The sequence below is a fragment of the Salvelinus alpinus genome, chromosome 10, assembly GCF_045679555.1.
Source record: "Salvelinus alpinus chromosome 10, SLU_Salpinus.1, whole genome shotgun sequence".
Taxonomy (NCBI): Eukaryota; Metazoa; Chordata; class Actinopteri; order Salmoniformes; family Salmonidae; genus Salvelinus; species Salvelinus alpinus.
The window spans coordinates 31,512,276-31,533,920 of record NC_092095.1 but is presented as its reverse complement, the minus strand read 5'-3'; the positions used below and the strand labels follow the sequence as shown (position 1 = coordinate 31,533,920).

At 43.5% G+C, this 21,645-nt stretch overlaps 1 protein-coding gene across 2 annotated transcripts in view; it reads left to right on the top strand.

Annotated features, from left to right (window-relative positions):
* The window catches only part of LOC139531897 (protein disulfide-isomerase TMX3-like), a 59,480-nt gene extending 38,762 nt beyond the window's left edge, over positions 1 to 20,718 (top strand). For both annotated transcript variants that reach the window (XM_071328838.1, XM_071328839.1), the window contains exons 10-16: positions 3,649 to 3,747; positions 4,439 to 4,496; positions 4,729 to 4,782; positions 7,270 to 7,326; positions 13,899 to 14,028; positions 15,030 to 15,098; positions 19,199 to 20,718. In XM_071328838.1, the coding sequence (XP_071184939.1) occupies positions 3,649 to 3,747; positions 4,439 to 4,496; positions 4,729 to 4,782; positions 7,270 to 7,326; positions 13,899 to 14,028; positions 15,030 to 15,098; positions 19,199 to 19,471 (740 nt within the window). In that variant the 3' untranslated portion in view covers positions 19,472 to 20,718. The remainder of the gene's footprint in view (positions 1 to 3,648; positions 3,748 to 4,438; positions 4,497 to 4,728; positions 4,783 to 7,269; positions 7,327 to 13,898; positions 14,029 to 15,029; positions 15,099 to 19,198) is intronic.
* The last annotated feature ends 927 nt before the right edge of the window (positions 20,719 to 21,645 follow it).

Below are 21,645 nucleotides of genomic sequence, written 5' to 3'. Positions count from 1 at the left end.
ACTGCCGACTCCACGTTCTTCCAAAGCCTTTGTCATGTTACGCGCATTATCACGTAGCACAGCATGTACTTTGTTCTTGGGGATTTTCCAAGTTTCAAACATGTTCTCAAATGCCATTGAAATGGCAGCAGCGATATGAGAACCAGCACATTCTTGAGTTTGCAATACGGCTTTCCTCAGTACGAAATCCTCGTTGAGCCACTGTGCTGTCAGACTCAGCATGCTCATGGGGCTGACATCGCTGGTCCAAATGTCAGTCATGAAGCTAAAAGTAGTGACGCCCATAGCAAGTAGCTCATGGATGTGCGTTTCAACAATACTGTGTAACTTCGGTAGGGCACATCTGAGAAAAAGCGCCTACTTGGTAGTGTGAACCGGGGCTCGATGTGCTCGACCAGTCGGCGAAAGCCAACATCATCCACGACAGAGAACGGTTGATTGTCAAGGGCAATGAATTCCATTATCTTGGCGTTAATGGATTTCGACCTTTGAGTTGTCTAGCTGAAATGTTCTTACTCTTTCAAATGACTGGTCGACTTGAACTCGTTGGAAGTGTGCTCTTAGTTTCTTTCTAAGTAGTCGCTGAACGTCTGGAGGTGTTGCACTTTCAAATGAGTAATTAGGTTTGTGGTATTGAAATATTTCACTAATAGCAGCACAAACATTTTTATTTTAACCTTTTATTTAACTAGGCAATTCAGTAAAGACAAATTCTTATTTACAAAGACGGCCTAGGAACAGTGGGTTAACTGCCTTGTTCAGGGGCAGAACAACAGATTTGTACGTTATCAGCTCGGGGATTTGATCTAGCAACCTTTCGGTTACTGGCCCAACGCTTTAACCACTACGCTACCGGTCACCCTCATATGGGCCTTTTTGTTATCCTCCTTTTAAACTTCAAAATAGATCCACACAGCAGACATTGTGGGCTAGGTTAGGAATGCTGTATTTTTTTTGTGGCGTCATTACGTCATCTACCTACGTTATACAGGTATGCACGTCAGCTTTGACATCGGTTTTGCACATTGGCGTTAAACTATACATAGAGCCGATGCCATTGTTGGCATTTTTAGCTAATATCGTCCGATTCCGATATGCTTACCGATTTATACCGTGCATCCCTACATTTTAAACTTAATTAGTATTTTTCTCAACAAATGTCTTAATGCATTGTATCCACTTTTGTGCTTGTATTTGTGTTTTTAAATAGTCAAATCAATCAATCAAGAGACTACAGTGTGGAGTATAGTATTCTACAGTATATTTCAAAATTCTATAGTAAGCACTACACGATCGAGTGGGAACCTCACAGGAAATCCACGGCATGAGCTCCCCAGGGACAGCACGTTTAAATCAAAACAGCATCGACAACGCTAGCAGCTAGCAGAAAAGCTATCTAGCAGTCCAACCGATCTAAAAATACGAAAGTAAACATTACGTAATCAAGTGTTATTACGGTGTGCAGTGTAGTATTCTGCAGTATACTACAAAAGTCTATAGTAAGCAGCAGTTCTGAAATATATCCTACCAGACCACTTCACCCATAGACAAATATCTTGCAGAACACTGGTCCAATAGCACATCCTTACATAATTATAAATAATATATATTTATTTTATATTGCGATTTTCATGCAAAATCTGTAAAAAAAAAAATATATATATATATATATACAGTGGGGAGAACAAGTATTTGATACACTGACGATTTTGCAGGTTTTCCTACTTACAAAGCATGTAGAGGTCTGTAATTTTTATCATAGGTACACTTCAACTGTGAGAGAAGGAATCTAAAACAAAAATCCAGAAAATCACATTGTATGATTTTTAAGTAATTAATTGGCATTTTATTGCATGACATAAGTATTTGATACATCAGAAAAGCAGAACTTAATATTTGGTACAGAAACCTTAGTTTGCAATTACAGAGATCATACGTTTCCTGTAGTTCTTGACCAGGTTTGCACACACTGCAGCAGGGATTTTGGCCCACTCCTCCATACAGACCTTCTCCAGATCCTTCAGGTTTCGGGGCTGTCGCTGGGCAATACGGACTTTCGGCTCCCTCCAAAGATTTTCTATTGGGTTCAGGTCTGGAGACTGGCTAGGCCACTCCAGGACCTTGAGATGCTTCTTACGGAGCCACTCCTTAGTTGCCCTGGCTGTGTGTTTCGGGTCGTTGTCATGCTGGAAGACCCAGCCACGACCCATCTTCAATGCTCTTACTGAGGGAAGGAGGTTGTTGGTCAAGATCTCGCGATACATGGCCCCATCCATCCTCTCCTCAATACGGTGCAGTCGTCCTGTCCCCTTTGCAGAAAAGCATCCCCAAAGAATGATGTTTCCACCTCCATGCTTCACGGTTGGGATGGTGTTCTTGGGGTTGTACTCATCCTTCTTCTTCCTCCAAACACGGCGAGTGGAGTTTAGACCAAAAAGCTCTATTTTTGTCTCATCAGACCACATGACCTTCTCCCATTCCTCCTCTGGATCATCCAGATGGTCATTGGCAAACTTCAGACGGGCCTGGACATGCGCTGGCTTGAGCAGGGGGACCTTGCGTGCGCTGCAGGATTTTAATCCATGACGGCGTAGTGTGTTACTAATGGTTTTCTTTGAGACTGTGGTCCCAGCTCTCTTCAGGTCATTGACCAGGTCCTGCCGTGTAGTTCTGGGCTGATCCCTCACATTCCTCATGATCATTGATGCCCCACGAGGTGAGATCTTGCATGGAGCCCCAGACTGAGGGTGATTGACCGTCATCTTGAACTTCTTCCATTTTCTAATAATTGTGCCAACAGTTGTTGCCTTCTCACCAAGCTGCTTGCCTATTGTCCTGTAGCCCATCCCAGCCTTGTACAGGTCTACAATTTATCCCTGATGTCCTTACACAGCTCTCTGGTTTTGGCCATTGTGGAGAGGTTGGAGTCTGTTTGATTGAGTGTGTGGACAGGTGTCTTTTATACAGGTAACGAGTTCAAACAGGTGCAGTTAATACAGGTAATGAGTGGAGAACAGGAGGGCTTCTTAAAGAAAAACTAACAGGTCTGTGAGAGCCGGAATTCTTACTGGTTGGTAGGTGATCAAATACTTATGTCATGCAATAAAATGCAAATTAATTACTTAAAAATCATACAATGTGATTTTCTGGATTTTTGTTTTAGATTCCGTCTCTCACAGTTGAAGTGTACCTATGATAAAAAATGACAGACCTCTACATGCTTTGTAAGTAGGAAAACCTGCAAAATCGGCAGTGTATCAAATACTTGTTCTCCCCACTGTATATATATAGAATAATAATTCAGGGAGCTGGCAGTTCATGAGAGATGGTCCTCCACAGCTGGATGATGATGCAGTTCAGTATAGGACTAGCTTGAGTAGAGGTGGCGTCGATGGTCCAGCCACATCTCCACTGTGTGTGGCCCTCTTTGTAGTGTCTGGATGTGTGGGAAACTGTTTGCGTGCGTGCGAGCTTGTCTTCCTCACATAGCGAATATCAACAGGTAGTAAGTAAGTAATTAGTCTGACCTTCTACTTCCCAACCACGCGTCGATACTCAATTGAACCATTCTCTGTAAACTGTTGTTTTCTCAATTGATCATCAATGCTTGACATTTCTCTGTTGTCTTGTTATTCTCTGTAATTGCAGAGTACGTGGACGGTGGCTTGTCTTCCTGGGTTAACAAAGAGCGATTTCAGAGCTACCTGCAGATCGATGGCTTCACCCTGTATGAACTGGGAGAGACAGGTACAGTATACATTCTGTACTCTACCAACCTACTGACAAGCACAGTATAGTTCTTTTCCATAATCCTGTGCACTTGTGGCTATCTGGGTGGATTTGACAGGTGTAAGCAATTTGTAATAGCTCCAACTCCAACGTTTTACCCTAGTGCTTACACCAATCAAAGTCTCTCAGATCTCCACAAGTGCACAGAGTCAAGGGGTCGATTTGGGATTGGGCCACCCCCCGTATTGCATCCTATCATTACATTCAACATAATAACCTCAACCAAGGCTTTGTCATGTAATGCTACATGACACACCAGCAGAGGGCGGAGTAGTTCTTACCATTTCCAACTAAGTGCTTCCTTCCTGCATCAGTCCACAAGCCTGAACGCTGAACAATACATGAACACCCATCTTAAGTTGTATGGCAGTTGTTTTATGAGTCCATTTGTCTTGTTCTTATGGGCTTCTTCCCCTTCTACTGCACCTGAGTAGCCTCCGCTCACTGGTTCTAGAACCACCAAGAAGTCACCAAATGCAGAATGACAAATTAATAGAAACCTTGGTTGGTGCTTTCTTTGTTTTAGCTGCTTCTGTAGTGATGTGCTATATCTCCACCAAAGCCTTTTATCTTCAGGCTATTGTCCTCCCGCCTTCTCTTCTTCTGTCTGTTTGTGAGTGTGATTTGTAATCCCTCTCTCCCTCTACAGGCAAATTGGTGGCGATTGCAGTCATCGACGAGAAGGACCCGACAGAGGAAAGCGGCAGGTACAAAAGAACATTGTGAAATTAAAGCCTAGTGCTGCTAGACAAATTACAATCGCACGCTTCCATGGAAACCGCTGCGGCGGCATTTAAAAACGCCCAGCTTTTTCAACTAAAGATAAGCACTGCATTTATTGTTTTGGATTGCCTACAAATTGATGCATGTGGGAAGAGCGTCACGATATGGACTGATGTGAACTAATGTGGTACCTTTCCCTCTTGATTTGTCTGTTAGATTAAAGACTCTGATTCAGAGAGTGGCAAAGGAATACAGGGAGCATTTTAACAGGTAAGAGTGTTTGGATGAAGATGGACCATTCATATATTCATAAGCACACACACACAAACTTTAGTTTTTCTGTCCTTGTGGCCGACCTAAAATGTATTTCCATTCAAAATCCTATTTTCTCTAATCCCTAACCTTAACCCCTAACTCTAAACCTAAATCTAACCCCTAATTCTAACCCTAATTTTAACCCTAAACTTAACCCCTAAACTTAAAATAGTCTTTTGTCTTCATGGTCCTTGTTTTACTATCCTTGTGGGAACATTTGGAGATTTCAGGTCCCCATGAGGATAGAAGAACAAGTGTACGCGCACGCACGCACACACACACACACACACACACACACACACACACACATTACAAGGGATCGCTGTGGGGAGACAGCCTAACCAGCTGTACTTCTTTGAGGACATGTCTGGTTTCATTCAGTATCAGTGGGGAGGTAATTATGCAAAATGTCAGGCTTACCAAAAATAGGCGCTCCTCTGGAGCTGTCAGTCGCTGCACAGTTGGAGGAACTTATTACCTCACGAGACTTTGTTCTCCTGTAAGAATACCTTATTAAACTATCACCAGTGTGAATGGAACACTACATTACAGAATGGTGCGTGCAATGGATTAATTTTGCTTTAATTAAGAAGTGATCTACCTCGCGACAAACTCGAAATGGGATTTCATAAGGCTGATGCGTAAGAACACACACATCAAATGCATTCACTGCAGTACAGACCCTCGTCCCATACATAGTCATACATATTAGTGTCAATGTACAGAATCTCACCATACTTGGCACACACTCCATATTGCTCTTTCTCTATACTAGTTAATTCACCGGTGCTGGCCCTCTAGCTAAATGAAGAGCTATTATCTAAAATCTCTATGATCAAAGTGTTTCTTCTCCTCTCCAGGCAGCCACATTAGAGCTGATTGAATTTCACAGATCCCTATCATCAGTTAGACTATCTGCCACGCTATCGCGCCTTGTTTTTGAAGTCATCACACTCTCCTGATTCACAGTTAGATTATAGCCCAGTGTTTTGACACAACCTAAATGCTAGATGGCTCGTTGTAATTACGTCACACCCCCCTTGTTAGTGCCCCTTCTGGTGGGCAGACACGGAGACTGAGGCAGACACGGAGACTGAGGCAGACACGGAGGGCAGGCGACTGATGCAGATAGATGTCATTTGGATGAGTGAGGCGATGTGTGAGGGCGGTAATGAATACTGTGGCATTCAGCTCGCCCTCCATCCGCAACAGTGTGACAGAGCGATAAATGCAATCTCTGAGAGGAGACTACCCAAGGAGACGTGTCTGTGTGTGTGGTGTGATTCTCTCTGTTTGGGTGCTGGCTAGGTGTGTGTGTCTGTGTGCTATGGTTTGGGGATATGTGTATTTGAGTGATTGTGAGTTAGCGTTGTGGGTCTGTTGCACAGCAGGGAGTTGAAAAGAGAGTAGGAGGGAGGTAGAGGGAGGTGAAGACAGGGGGAACGGGAGGGAGACAGCAATATTTATGCGGTTGAGCGGGGAGAGCTATGGTGATTGCTATGATGAACTGACATTTATAGACACGCTCACCACATAAAATGTGTATAATATATTCTTCCAAAAGTCTCTCACATGTACACACACACAGGCATATATATGCACACACACACACACACACACACACACACACACACACACACACACACACACACACACACACACACACTGAATTCATTCATTGAAGTCCATAAACTAGCTTCCTCTTGGGTAAGAGTAATGTCTCACAATTGCTTGCTATCTTAGAATAAGAATTCAACAAGCCTCACTTCAAGTACTCAGTCTTTAGCCCAATATTATCTGACTGAGCTTCAGCCTAACCAGATTAGATCGAGTTTAATAATAGTTGAGTGTCTTCATAAACATGTCATTGATATTGGCACCGGCAGTATTGTTTGGCACCCAGGGGACAGGTGTTCCAGATGGAACCATGATTCAATATGAATGTAATATATATGTTGAGGCGGCCTAATCCGTCTCTCAGTGCAAATGACTGGGTTCTTCCCAGTTCCCCCGGCTTCTGCGGCAGTCCCCTTCCATCCCTATCGCCTGCTTTCTTCCCACAATGTATCACACAGGCGCCAACACAGAACAACACAATGAGATAGAAATGGCATGCGCCAACACAGAACAACACAACGAGATACAAATGGAATTCTTCCTTCCTCTGCCTTACCGATACGATCATCCGATACTTTTTTGAAAAGAAGATGGGAATTTTGTGTTATTTTGCTATTATGTGCCATTGGCGAGAGAAGGGAGTCCTTGGTTCAGTCTTCATAGGAAACTAGGTCTTGTGTTATGACTCTTGTTAGGATAGCAATGCTTATATGAGTTGGTCTCCTTTCATTTTGTTGGTCTTATGATGAGTTGTTTGTCATAAATGAGCTTGTTTGTATGCATGTTGTGTCTCACTTTGTTGCTTGTCTTGTTCTATCTCCCCAGAGACTTCCAGTTTGGCCACATGGATGGAAACGACTACATCAACAGCCTCATTATGGGGTGAGCGTCTCCTCCTTTTTCTCCTCCATCTCTCTGCTTCTTTACCTCCTCTTCTGTACTTCCTCTCCTCTACCACCCCTTTCTTCTACCACCACCTGCCTGTCTCTTCCTCCCTTCTACTGCCTCCTCCTCTCTTCCCCCTACTCCCTTCTCAGGTTTCCTAGGCTACCGCAGTAACCTCACACTGTCAGACTCCATAAAACCGCAATTTAAAGTCGGCCTCCGCTATTAAAATGCACTCTGTTGGATCCGTCAATTACCCAGGACTGACCGTTATTTGCTTTTAGTGGGCTGGGAATTGTCAGAATTACCATGATACCTAGGTGCTGATACGATATGTATTACGATTCTATATGTATTGCGATTCGATACTGTGATTTTAGTGCGATTCGATGTTCCAAACATATTGCTTACCATATGTCTGCTGCAGAGGGACAAGAGAGAGCCATGAGAATGAGTTTTGATCAGTCAGGGAAATAAAAGTGCTAAAAACAAAATGTCTACCTATTTAAAAAGAAGATCGAGAACAAACTTTGAAGGAAAAATACTGCCGTTTTGGTGCAGGTACAGCCAAGTAGCGCAAAAATATTGCGACATTGTCAAAACGATACAATATATTGAAAAAATAATATCCCGATATGTAACTGTATCTTTTTATTTTTTCCCCCATCACTAATGCTAGCTCCCTGCCAGGTTTACCTTGTATAGATACCGCCGTGGAGAAGGGGAGAATACACGAGTCCTATGAAGCTGGTGGATTAGAGTCTTATTGGGCCTGTGCTTTAATGGCTGTCGGAGGGAGAGCTGTGCTAATGATGCAGTAAGCCCTGGTATGGAGCTGCGTGACAGGGCTCGCTGCTGCGTGGTGTGGTGTCATGCTCTGAGAGGCCTGTGCTGCTGCTGTTCTGACACCACCACACTGTTAATTAGCCCGGACCGCCAAGCCTGGCAGGGCCAGCAGGATCACAGAGGGGGAGCGGGGGCACAGGACATAGTGTGTGTGTGTGTGTGTGTGTGTGTGTGTGTGTGTGTGTGTGTGTGTGTGTGTGTGTGTGTGTGTGTGTGTGTGTGTGTGTGTGTGTGTGTGTGTGATGTATGCATGCAACCATGCATACATACATAATACAAGGAGTATACCAAACATTAGGAACACCTTCCTAATATTGAGTTGCATCCCCCTTTGCCCTCAGAACAGCCTCAATTCATAGGGGCGTAGACTATACAAGGTATTAAAAGCATTCCACAGGGATGCTGGCCCATGTTGACTCCAATGCTTCCCACAGTTGGGTCAAGTTGGCTGGATGTCCTTTAGGTGCTGAACCATTCTTGATACACACAGGAAACTATGTCAAAAACACATCAGTGTTGCAGTTCTTGACACAAAACAGTGCCTGGCAACTACTACCATACCCTGTTCAAAGTTACTTACATATTTTTGTCTTGGCCATTCACCCTCTGAATGGCAGACATACACAATCCATGCCTCAATTGTCTCAAGGCTTAAAAATCCTTCCTTAACCTGTCTCCTCCCCTTCATCTACACTGATTGAAGTGGTGACATCAATAAGGGATCATAGCTTTCGTTTGGATTCACCTGGTTAGTCTTTTTTAATATGAGCGTGCCCAAAACGTGTGTTTGGTTAGTGTTGTCATGATACCAGATTTTCCATGGCAAAAAAGAAAACACGGAGCAGACTAAACTCGATGGTCCTTGAAAAAATGACTTTCTGTAAAATATATATTTTTTCAACATTATGACTGTTTTCCCCCAAAAACAAGTCTGCTTCATGTTTTGTTTCCTTTACACGGTATTTCGGATGAATTGCTATATTAGCATCATGACAACCCTAGTGTATGTGGAGGGGGGGGGGTTAAATACCTCGGAATGTTATTGTTTGTGTGAGGGAGATTACAGTAAACATGCTCTTTTAATCACACCAGGGGTTTACAGAGTGTGTTTGTGATGACAGCAAATGTGTTACTGTGAATATGTCTGTGATCAAAGTACACTGTGTGTCTGTGTGTAATGCTGACACTGTGATGGGGGATTATAATAGACATACATATTAAAATGTGTATAGGGTGGGTAGTGATTACACAACTGTTTGCATGCTTGTGTATATATGTGCTTGCTTGTGTGTGTCTGTGATTCTTTTGGACAGCCCCGGACCGAGTTTGCCCAGGATTAATTGGCCTCCTTTGAGGAATAAAATCCCGGCCTGTCAATGGCCACTAATCCCGCTCCCTTAGGAAGGCCAGGGAAATAAATCTGATGGCCTTTTATCCTCCCCTCCTTCATCACACAGATTACTGGGCTCCTTCTCTGGCAGCGAGAAGCGCCCAGTCATATCTGGCAGACACACACACGTGCGCGCATGCAAGCACACACACTCCCTAGTCCCATGTAGTTTAACGTCTGAGGCTGGTTTTAGTGTTTCTGCCCGTCTGTTTGAGTATAGGATTAGCGCCGTAGCAATGCCGCTGCAACATCACAGCCGGGCATATGGTATGCATTCATTGCATTGTGTTTGGGTGGAAACTGGAGGAGCCAGAGCCGTGGCGACTCTCGCACTCTCCGTAATGGCCGTTGCTATGACTGAGAGCCATTCTGCAATATGCATGGGCAAAGCAGGCAGAGTGAGAGTGGAAGTGCTGCTGAAAAGCCCCAGCAGTCTGCTCTCTGAAAGGTGAATGGGCTAATCCATGTTGATTCAAAATGTCTGCCATCTGTTGGTTCTCGGCTGAATGTCAGATGGAGTACTCACGTAGGGTTTGTGGATGGGGGGGGGAGGTTGTGTGTGTGTGTGCACAGCTCCAGATCTCAGCCTAATGGTGGTGTAGTGGAGGGCTGTCTACAAAGCTAGTGTGTGTGCGCAGCTTGTGTGTCTAAGCTCAGCTGCGGTGTGCACAGTGATGCACAACATGCTTTATCTCAGCTGGTCTGTGTAGTTGTGTGTGTGTGCACGCACGTGTACATTGTATCTATCTATACGTGTGCCTTCTCTCAGTTGAGCTGTGCAGTTGTGTCTGATCTTCTGGGTTACACTGTGTGTCTGTGTGACACTGTATATGTCACCTCAGCTGTGTGGCCACCCAGTGCTAGACTCCCTCTGATTCAGTTGTCAGCTCTAATTTGTAAAGGTTCCTTTAACTGTGGCCCCATGATGCCGCCAGAGTCGCACACTGTTTGCATAAAGATCAAGATGACACTCCAAAAACTCTGCATCGCATTGCCTTTCATCCATACCAAATACCAATGCCCTCAGGAAAAGTAGAGCCGCATCGAAAAGAGCTGTGTATCCCATCTTGTCTGTAAAGCTTCTTTGTTATTTTTGTTTCTTGTGCTTCTTACACTATAATCTACTATTTAATTGGCATCATGGTTGATATGCGTTCAACACCATCGTGCCCACAAAGCTCATCACTAAGCTAAGGACCGTGGGACTAAATACCTCCCTCTGCAACTGGATCCTGCATTTCCTGGCGGGCCGACCCTAGGTGGTAAGGATAGGCAACAACACATCTGCCACACTGATCCTCAACATGGGGGCCCATCAGGGATGTGTGCTCAGTCCCCTCCTGTACTCCCTGTTCACCCACTACTGCGTGGCCAAGCACGATTCCAACACCATCATTAAGTTTGTTGACGACATAACGGTGGTAGGCCTGACCACCGACAACAATGAGACAGCCTATAGGGAGGAGGTCAGAGACCTGGCAGTGTGGTGCCAGGACAACAACCTCTCCCTCAACACGAGCGAGACAAAGGAGATGATTGTGGACTACAGGAAAAGGAGGGCCGAACACGCCCCCCATTCAGATCGACGGGGCTGTAGTGGAGCGGATCGAGAGTTTCAAATTCCTTGGTGTCCACATCACCAACACACTATCATGGTCCAAACACACCAAGAAAGTCGTGAAGAGGGCACGACAATGCCTTTTCCCCCTCAGGAGACTGAAAATATTTGGCATGGGTCCCCAGATTCTCAAAAAGTTCTACAGCTGCACCATCGAGAGCATCCTGACTGGTTGCATCACCGCCTGGTATGGCAACTGCTCAGCCTCAGACCGCAAGGCACTACAGAGGGTAGTGCATACGGCCCAGTACATCACTGGGGCCAAGCTTCCTGCCATCCAGGACCTATATACTAGGCGGTGTCAAAAGGAAGGCCCAAAAAATTGTCAAAGACTCCAGTCACTGAAGTCATAGACTGTTTTCTCTGCTACTGCACGGCAAGCGGTACCGGAGCGCCAAGTCTAGGTCCAAAAGGCTCCTTAACAGCTTCTACCCCCAAGCCATAAGACTGCAGAACAATTTGTTTTTACACTGCTGCTACTCGCTGTTTGTCTATCCATAGTCACTTTACCCATACCTACATGTACAAATTACCTTGACTAATCTGTACCCCCGCACATTGACTCGGTACCCGTACCCCCTGTACATAGTCGCATTATAGTTATTTTTTGTTCCTTCTCGTATTTAATGTTTTACTTTAGTTTAGTTAGTAAATATTTTCTTAACTGCATTGTTGGTTATTGTTGTAAGTAAGCATTTCACGTTAAGGTCTACAGTCGTGGCCAAAAGTTTTAAGAATGGCACAAATATTAATTTTCACAAAGTCTGCTTCCTCAATTTGTATGATGGCAATTTGCATATACTCCAGAATGTTATGAAAGGCGATCAGGTGAATTGCAATTAATTGCAAAGTCCCTCTTTGCCATGCAAATGAACTGAATCCCCCAAAAACATTTCCACTGCATTTCAGCCCTGCCACAAAAGGACCAGCTGACATCATGTCAGTGATTCTCTCGTTAACACAGGTGTGAGTGTTGACGAGGACGAGGCTGGAGATCACTCTGTCATGCTGATTGAGTTCGAATAATAGACTGAAAGCTTCAAAAGGAGGGTGGTGCTTGGAATCATTGTTCTTCCTCTGTCAACCATGGTTGCCTGCAAGGAAACACGTGCCGCCATCATTGCTTTGCACAAAAAGGGCTTCACAGGCAAGGATATTGCTGCCAGTAGATTGCACCTAAATCAACCATTTATCGGATCATCAAGAACTTCAAGGAGAGCTGTTCAATTGTTGTGAAGAAGGCTTCAGGGCGCCCAAGAAAGTCCAGCAAGCGCCAGGACCGTCTCCTAAAGTTGATTCAGCTGCAGGATCGTGGCACCACCAGTACAGAGCTTGCTCAGGAATGGCAGCAGGCAGGTGTGAGTGCATCTGCACGCACAGTGAGGCAAAGACTTTTGGAGGATGGTGTCAAGAAGGGCAGCAAAGAAGCCACTTCTCTCCAGGAAAAATATCAGGGACAGACTGATATTCTGCAAAAGGTACAGGGATTGGACGGCTGAGGACTGGGGTAAAGTCATTTTCTCTGAGTCCCCTTTCCGATTGTTTGGGGCATCCGGAAAAAAGCTTGTCCGGAGAAGACAAGGTGAGCGCTACCATCAGTCCTTTGTCATGCCAACAGTAAAGCATCCTGAGACCATTCATTTGTGGGGTTGTTTCTCAGCCAAGGGAGTGGGCTCACTCACAATTTTGCCTAAGAACACAGCCATGAATAAAGAATGGTACCAACACATCCTCCGAGAGCAACTTCTCCCAACCATCCAGGAACAGTTTGGTGACGAACAATGCCTTTTCCAGCATGATGGAACACCTTGCCATAAGGCAAAAGTGATAACTAAGTGGCTCGGGGAACAAAACATCGATATTTTGGGTCCATGGCCAGGAAATTCCCCAGACCTTAATCCCATTGAGAACTTGTGGTCAATCCTCAAGAGGCGGGTGGACAAACAAAAACCCACAAATTCTGACAAACTATAAGCATTCATTATACAAGAATGGGCTGCCATCAGTCAGAATGTGGCCCAGAAGTTAATTGACAGCATGCCAGGGCGGATTGCAGGTCTTGAAAAAGAAGAGTCAACACTGCAAATATTGACTCTTTGCATCAACTTCATGTAATTGTCAATAAAAGCCTTTGCCACTTATGAAATGCTTGTAATTATACTTCAGTATTCCATAGTAACATCTGACAAAAATATCTAAAGACACTGAAGCAGCAAACTTTGTGAAAATTTATATTTGTGTCATTCTCAAAACTTTTTGCCACGACTGTACATCTGTTGTATTTAGCGCATGTGACAAACAAAATGGGATTTGATTTGATAGAGGTAGTGAGTATGCTTGAAATAGAGAGCGCTCACCCCTGACCTCCCATTGGCCAAAGGCCTCCTGCCTACTGTAGCCCTGTAATCACAGTCACCTGTTGTATTCGGCGCATGTGATCCGTGGTCTAGTGCTAATGCTCCAGGCTTAAAGGCATATACTGCTCTCCTCACCATAGACAGGGGTTCAATCCCTGCTCCAACCCTCCAATCTATTTCTCCCACCTGCCTGTACCTCAATCCTTCCACTGCTAAAATGATTGCAGTCGAACGATTGCAATCATCCTTTATTGAGATTGACATTTTGCTGCATAGTTTATCTTCTGAATTGGTTATCTGCCATATCTCTGTGACCTTTTTTTAGAGTGATAATCTCCTCTTCCTCTCTCCCCCACAGAGAGGTGTCGGTGCCGTCCATCATCATCCTCAACACGTCTAATGAGCAGTACTTCCTGCCCAGCGAGCCCGTGGAGACCCTGGAGCAGCTGGTTCACTTCATCAACAGTGTTCTAGACGGTTCCGCTCAGGTCCACAACTCCACTCTTCTGACTCCCCTCCGCCATTTTGGCTCCAGCTGGTTTTCTTTTCCCTTCCCCTATTTATTTGACCATTCTAACTGCAACAAAAAGCTCAAATTGTTTGTGCAGCGGTCCAGGCTTTGTTTAGTCTTTATTTATCCAGGGAATTCCAATGAGACTGGATGGACTCTTTGGCAATATCCTTTATTGCGATTGACATTTATGTTACATCGTTTTTCTTCTACATAGCCTTTCTGCCATTACTCTGGCTCCTAAATACTTATTTACAGTGTCAGTATTTGGCATATAATATATTCCAGTATCAGTATACTTTTAAATTATATTATGTGAGCTAAACATACATATAAAAAATGAAAATATATATTTTTAATTCCTTAAAGTATAATATTTAGAGATGACTTATGTAACTATCCCCACTACAACAACCAAATACTTAAAGACATGTAATTTTGTTGTTGAAACATGTAATTTTAAATGCTGTAGGATTCCATTAATTCCTATGGAGTACTGCTCCTACTGGGGAGTGCCAATATGGCCGACCGGTGGCTTTAAAGCCGCTCTATGGCCAATACATAGCATCAGCAATCAGGGGTTTCTATATATCATTGAATCCACTAAATGGCAGCTGGAAAAAGTGACATCCTTTCCCCCTCTTGTTTATTATAAAGTCACAGATGAATTAAACCGTAATCCAAACACAACGGAAGTCCTTCTCTTTCCCAGAGCGTTCAGCAGTGTTATTTTTCCCTGGCAAAACAAACCAAAACCCCACCAAGTAAACAGCAGTGGAGAGTGAGAACCCTGTTCTGTTCCCCAGGCTCGTGCCAGCCCAGCCAGCTCACCTCATGGCTGCTATGCTGTCAAAGACTCTAATGAGGAAGCCCTGGCAGGCTGATGTCTCTCTCTCTCTCTCTCTCTCTCTCTCACATTCCAGTCTCCCCAGTGCTCCACTATAACACCACATCCTCTGTCTGTGTGTTTCCCCTCAGGCCCAGGGAGGAGACGGCATGTTCCAGAGGGTCAAACGAGTGGCCTTCGACGCCAAGTCCACCATTATGGTGAGTGGCTGGGCACAATCAGCATTAGGCAAATAGCAAGGGGAAATGGGAAAACAAGATGATTGAGGGAGGATAAATTGGCCATGTATGCAGCACAGGTTAAATGTATGCTGTCGTGATGTCTCTATCAAAACAATTAAGAAAAAACAACATTTGGTTGCCGTTTTTCATTTGAATAATATTTCTCATTATATTTTCTGAATAACAAGTAGAATATGGAAGGAAACAGCTCTCTGTACAATATCCTGTGTAGCTAGCTACAGTATGTGTTAGTGATATGACATTTTTGGCCGATACCGATATCTAGTATTTTCCTTGCCAAGAAACCTGATGCCGATAACCGATATTTACAATTGTATCGGCATTTTAAGCATTCTAGTACAGTTAAATACTTAACACACACACACATGGACACACAAAACCTATTTCTTTCACTTACTTGCTGTGCTGTTTCGTTGTTCATTTGTTCAGTCGTTTCATTCTCAACCAGGATTTCTATGGAACGCCGTTTGGGTCTTTGCGTGTCAAAAAAGATACACGTCAAATAACACTATTTGACGTGTCAAATAACACAACATCTGTGTCAGTAGCTATAGTTAGCTAGCTAACTATATACTTGGTGTCATCATCTAAAATAACCCTAATTCATAAGACAGCTCTTATTTGATTAATGGTGGGCGAACGCATCTATGTGAAGCTAGCCACAATAAGGAATAGCCACAATAGTGGACTTTGTAGTTAGCCTTCAAAATTAAAGTATGGCATAATTCTACTATTTGTATTCATTTGCATTACTGTCAATGACATTCTTTTATTTTGAAGGCATACCGCAAATTCCACTATTGTGCCTAATCCTTATTGTGGCTAGCTTCACAATACATAACCCGGTGTGGTCGAGCCTCACTAGCCAGATTATAACGTTAGCTTTGGGCAACAGGGTTCAAGTTGCTGACTAGCTAGTTATTTTCAGGAAATTAAGTTCAATTTCAATAGGCGAACAACAAGTGGCAACCTAGCTAATACTTACTCACAAGGATTCCTAAATCATTGCTAAGAATAATGAAAATGACTGTAGGTTCTTCTGGTCATTGTTTTCAGGCTGGTTGTATTGATGCTAGCTAGGTACCAAGCTAAAGCTAGCTACCCCAGAAGATGCGGTCGAACAAATTATGCTTTATTACCAATGCGGTATTGTAAACACATTGTTCGTGGCCGAGGTTTGCTTTTTTGTACAGCGTTGACAGTGCTACTGTATCTTTTTTCACACGCAAAGACCCAAACGGCGTTCCATAGTATGTATGTGGTGACGTTAATAGCAGTGACGCTATTACTGTGTAACTCCGGTAGGGCAACATCTGAAAAATAGCGCACTTGGTAGTGTGTACCGGTGCTCGACCAGTTGGCGAAAGCCAACATCACCCATGACAAAGAACGGTTGATTGTCAAGGGCAATGAATTCCATTATCTCGGCTTTAATGGATTTCGCCTTTGATTTGTCTCGCTGAAATTTTGTTACTCTTTCAAATGACTGCTGACTTGTTGACTGCTCGATCCACACATCATACATTGTGGGCTAGTTTAGGAATGCTGTGTTGCACGTGTAGCGCAACATTTTACGTGGCGTCATTATCAAATTTAATTTGTCACATACACATGGTTAGCAGATGTTAATGCGAGTGTAGCGAAATGCTTGCATTACGTCATGTACCTATGTTATATAGGTATGCACGTCAGCTTTGACATCGGTTTAACTAGACTTGGGCCGATACCAATGTTGGCATTTTTAGCTAATATCGGCCGATTCCGATATGTTCACCGATATATCGTGCATCCCTAGTATGTGTCTTAAGGCCCACTATTATTCCCCTGATAGTTACCAGTATCACAAGGAGATGACTCGTCAATAGAAGAGGAGTGGTGTATTGAAAAAGGAAGTTGCAACCATGACAGAAAGAGAGGGAAGGGATAAATAAATCTTTCTTTGAACTGTTGGAGCTGTTCTTATAGTACAATTAGACACTACACTACCACTTTCACACTCCATCCCCAGGTGACAGCACCAACTGAGTCAGGTGTTGTGCTCTGCCAGGAAGTTTTGTTAAGTGTTGATTGTGCACAGGTGTGGGTAATCAGTCAGTGTGGCAGCTTGCATAGCCGTGAGGCTGCTGCAGTTTGAGGGCCATTTGGGCCTTTGGTTTGAATCGTTATTTTTTGGGCATGCCTTTTTGTAGTTTCTTTTTTTGTTTTTATATTTTTTTGTCACCACTTTGAACATCCATAACTTGTTTGAGCTGGCCGACAAAGGAGTCAAGACTGAGCTAGCCCTGGACCCAAGTAAGGTTGCTGTCTCCTGGGCAGATGCATACATCACACATCACGGTCTGCACACATCAAATCAGGTTATAGCTAGGCCTAGGACCCCTAGACTTAGCAAGTGTAGTGAAGTTAGTAGGCTACCTAGTTGGTTTCGCAACAGGGAGGACTAGTGTTTATTTGGCTGACTGTGTGATATGAATGAAAATGGGATGTAGTAGCGTAATGCTATTCAGAAAGTAGACGATACCCGATCCAAGAATAAACCTTAAAGGTGCCCTCAAATGGAAAAGAAAATGATAGATTAGATTTAGAAAAATGCTAATCTGTCAGGAAAAATAAATTGATGGAAAATGGTCACCGAGGGGGGAAAAGGGAAATCATTGTTGTTTTTTTTGCCTAAAATTACCTTTTTGAAACGTTGTATAGAAGTTTCACAGTTGTTTTTTTGTGTGAAGTTCAAGCATGCCCCACTAAAATCTGTAATGGGAAAGAAGGATTTCGTTATTTTTTTCAGTCTGAATGTCATAATTTTTTATTGTGAAGCACTCAGTTGTTTCTTTTGAGTAGTGCCCCTGCTAGCCTTGGTCACTCAGTGAACGAGATGAGCAAGCAGCCATCACCTTGCCCTCGGAGTGCACACAAACACACATCACTGCAAGGAAGCAATGGTCCGCATTAGACCCAATGACTCATGATGCTGCATGAGTTAGCAAAGCACACCCATCTTTAGCATTACACACGCCTGGCAATTACCATCCCTCTTCTTCCCCTGGCGTTGTCGGCAGGATTTCTCTTCCTTTCCTTCCTGGATGACAGCAGCCTTTGACTGAATGTCTTGCCTCTCGGCACATTGTCTCCCCTGCAACCCGCTCTATTAAGGCCCAATGATTCACTGCCACTCATCTATATTTTAGAGGAAGACATTGTGCGTCACTGGAGTAGTGCCCTGAGCTCATCTGTGCCCGTAGGTGAGGCTAATTTAGGTTGGTTTATAAGGGAACGCTGAGCAAAGAGGGCAAATTATACAGAGTTCTATTTGAGGTTCCTGGGGTTGCGTGTGACTGTGAGGGTCGTTTAGCTTGGTTTAGAAGGGAAAACTGAGCCAGGCAAGCATAAATAGTGCATGTTAGGTAATGATATGTTTGGCATTGAATATGTGTTTATGTTTTGGGCTTATAGAGGGCATCGTTAGGATCTAATTATCAGAGTAAAAAACTCAACGGACGCTATGAACGCTTAACCAAGTTTAATTCTTCCCAGAGGATCAATACAGCTGAATTAGACAAAACATGTTTCCGCCACCACACCATACAATTTAGGCACTCCTCCTTCTCTCCAATCCTTACATATTTTATGGTTCGACAGGAAGACAAAGTGATGGGGTAATAAACCATTCCTTCTCCCGTAAGGTGATCTGACCTGACCTCAAACCCCTTGATGCCTAACCCAAAGATCTCCACCCATAGCAATCATGTGACTGCCTCCCAGCTACCTAGCACATTCCAAAGCCATCTGGCTCCTACAGATAACCATTAACTTCTGATGTAAAAACCAGTCTATCACCCCTCAGATACCATAGTCTTACTTCTGATGTATCATGTCTCTAGGATAGCAATGTTCCAAGTTTAACTCAGAATCTAACAGCATAAATATATATATTTACTCTTTCCACTGTTCCACCCTACCTTCTGTCCACCACTGCCAAACCTCCTCTCTCTTTCTCTCCATCTCTGCCAATCTCTCCCTCTTCAACTTTTCCCCCGATCACCCCTCCCTCCTCTCAGTCTGTGTTTCGCAGCTCCCCAGTGCTGGGCTGTTTCCTGTTTGGTCTGCCGCTGGGTGTGATCAGCTTGATGTGCTATGGCATCTGCACAGCCGAGTCAGACGATGGCCAGGAGGACATGGAGCTCATGAAGAGGGAGGACGACGAGGAGGAGGACGAAGAGGAGGACGAGCCTCGGCAGGCCTCCGGAGAGCTGGAGGGCCCCGAGGAGGACGGAGAGAATGAGGAAGAGGAGGAGCAGGAGAAGAACCCGGACGACAAGAAAGCAGATTAATGCCAAGGGTAGTGGAGGCGGAGGAACCGGCCTAGTGACATACAGCAACATGGAACTCAGACACATATCAACAATGTGTTGTTTTACATTTTTTTTTCATCTTTATCATCCTTTTCCCCCCCTGCCCTACTGTTTTCTTTTCGCAGACTGTTTTTTATTGCTATTGAATCTTATTAGTCAGTTAGGTCAGCCGCTAGGCAACCCACTAAAAAAATCATGTCCTTTATTAAATTAGCCTTTTTGAAATGGAATTACAAAGATTAGTCATTGATAAGTGTTGCAGAGAAGAAAGGAAGGAAATAAGCCACATTTTAGCTAAATGTATTATCGTTTCTTAAACAACCACTACACAGGGTCCTTCCATCATTTGAATCAGGTAGCATTTGTGCTTTAAAAAATGTGACCCATTGGTAATGTGGTAAAAAGGTAACCCATTTTCCCCGTGTTCATTGGCACTGAAATATTTGATATTGATTTATACACTTTGTTCTGATGGAATTTAGTATTCCCATTTCAAAGCTTTTGATTAAAATACACCCCCCCCCCCCCGCTGAATGTTGCAATTCACCCATAGTCGACTGCAGAGGAAGTGCCCATGAAGGAAAATTTGCCATAAAATGAATACTCATGCATTTCAAATGGAATCTCACATTTGTAACTCCAGACGCTTATTCATAGAACAGTGTACAACAGTGGAAATGATGCAAACAATTACATAGGTAGAGCCCACAATCTGGATAATGTAAGGTTGAAGGGATGTCTGGCTTATTTACCCTGCTGTAGTTTTAAATAGACACACTGTACAGTAAGTTGTTTTTTCTCTATTTTAGATGGCCAATGGTTAATGTAATGGGAGACAGGCTTAATGACATCAATATGGGTTGTGCATCCGAAATGGCACCCTATTCCCTATATAGTGCACTACTTTTGACCAGCCTGGCCAAAAGTAGTGCACTATATAGGGAATTGGGTGCCATTTCGGATGCAAACATGGAATGGTAATATACTTGAAGACAATGGCTGATCAGATCCAAAATGGTGGCTCTTTGCTCTCCTCTGAAAGATCTTCACCACCTGTTGTCCATCACAAGTTCTGGTAGGAAATGGTATCAGATTGCATCCAAATGCACTGAGATTACAATACAATTCAGTGTGAGTTTACTCAATGCACTGACAAAAACCTGTTGGGAGTTTTTACAGTACTTAATGACAGTACATTGCAATAAAAGGGTCATGTGGCGTTTAAAGGGGTACACTGTCGTTTATATTCTTAGTCCTACATAAGCATTGCATGACATAAACAATGTATTTGATATGACCTACGGTTGATGAACAATGCCAGATCAACTACTACAACGGTTTTTTCTTACGGATACATGGCATACTGATGTTTGTGAAATGTTAGATCAAGGTCAAATAAGTATTACGAAAAACGTGATCTCCAGCTCTCTCGTTAAGTTACCCAGTAAAACTGTTATATTACATAACAATTGTTACTTTTCTTTAGCGGTTTTCATAGAAGTGTTGATAGTTTAGAAACAAAACCGAAATGTGCGCAACTATAGGGCAAAACAGATTGTGTTAGATTGATGACAAAATGTTATATATTTAGTCTCCAATGTTTATCGAAAACAATACATTTGCACAATGAGCACTTATCTCAAATAGATCGTTACAGTTGTTAGTTGGCTAGCAAATTTGAGCCATATTAGCATAGACATGACTACAGTCAAAGCACCTCAAAAACAAGACATGGTATCAAGAACAAGATCAAAAACTTGCTACCTATGATTCCCCACATGGCAGCTTCTTGTCATTGTTGCTAGCTATCTGGCCATCCAGAATCACAACACACGGCCCTCTGCCCCATTGAAGCGCGCGCATCGTTTTCGTGACGTCAGCTAACCCGTCTATTGTGCTTGCGTTTAACTAGCGTTTAGTTGACAAAATTAGGCACCCGAACCCAAGTACTAATCTTGGTTTTCAGAAGACAACTGTGAAATTGCACTATGGAAACCAACATGCCCTTGCCTTGCATTCTGGTCATTGTAGTTGCCTACTATTCTCTGCCAAACTCCACTCATTGGGTTTGAATTGAGATTGTCACACTTTATTACTGGTTTGAAATAAAGATTGTCCTCTTTTTCTTGTTGACTTGACGCCTGTTTGTTCTT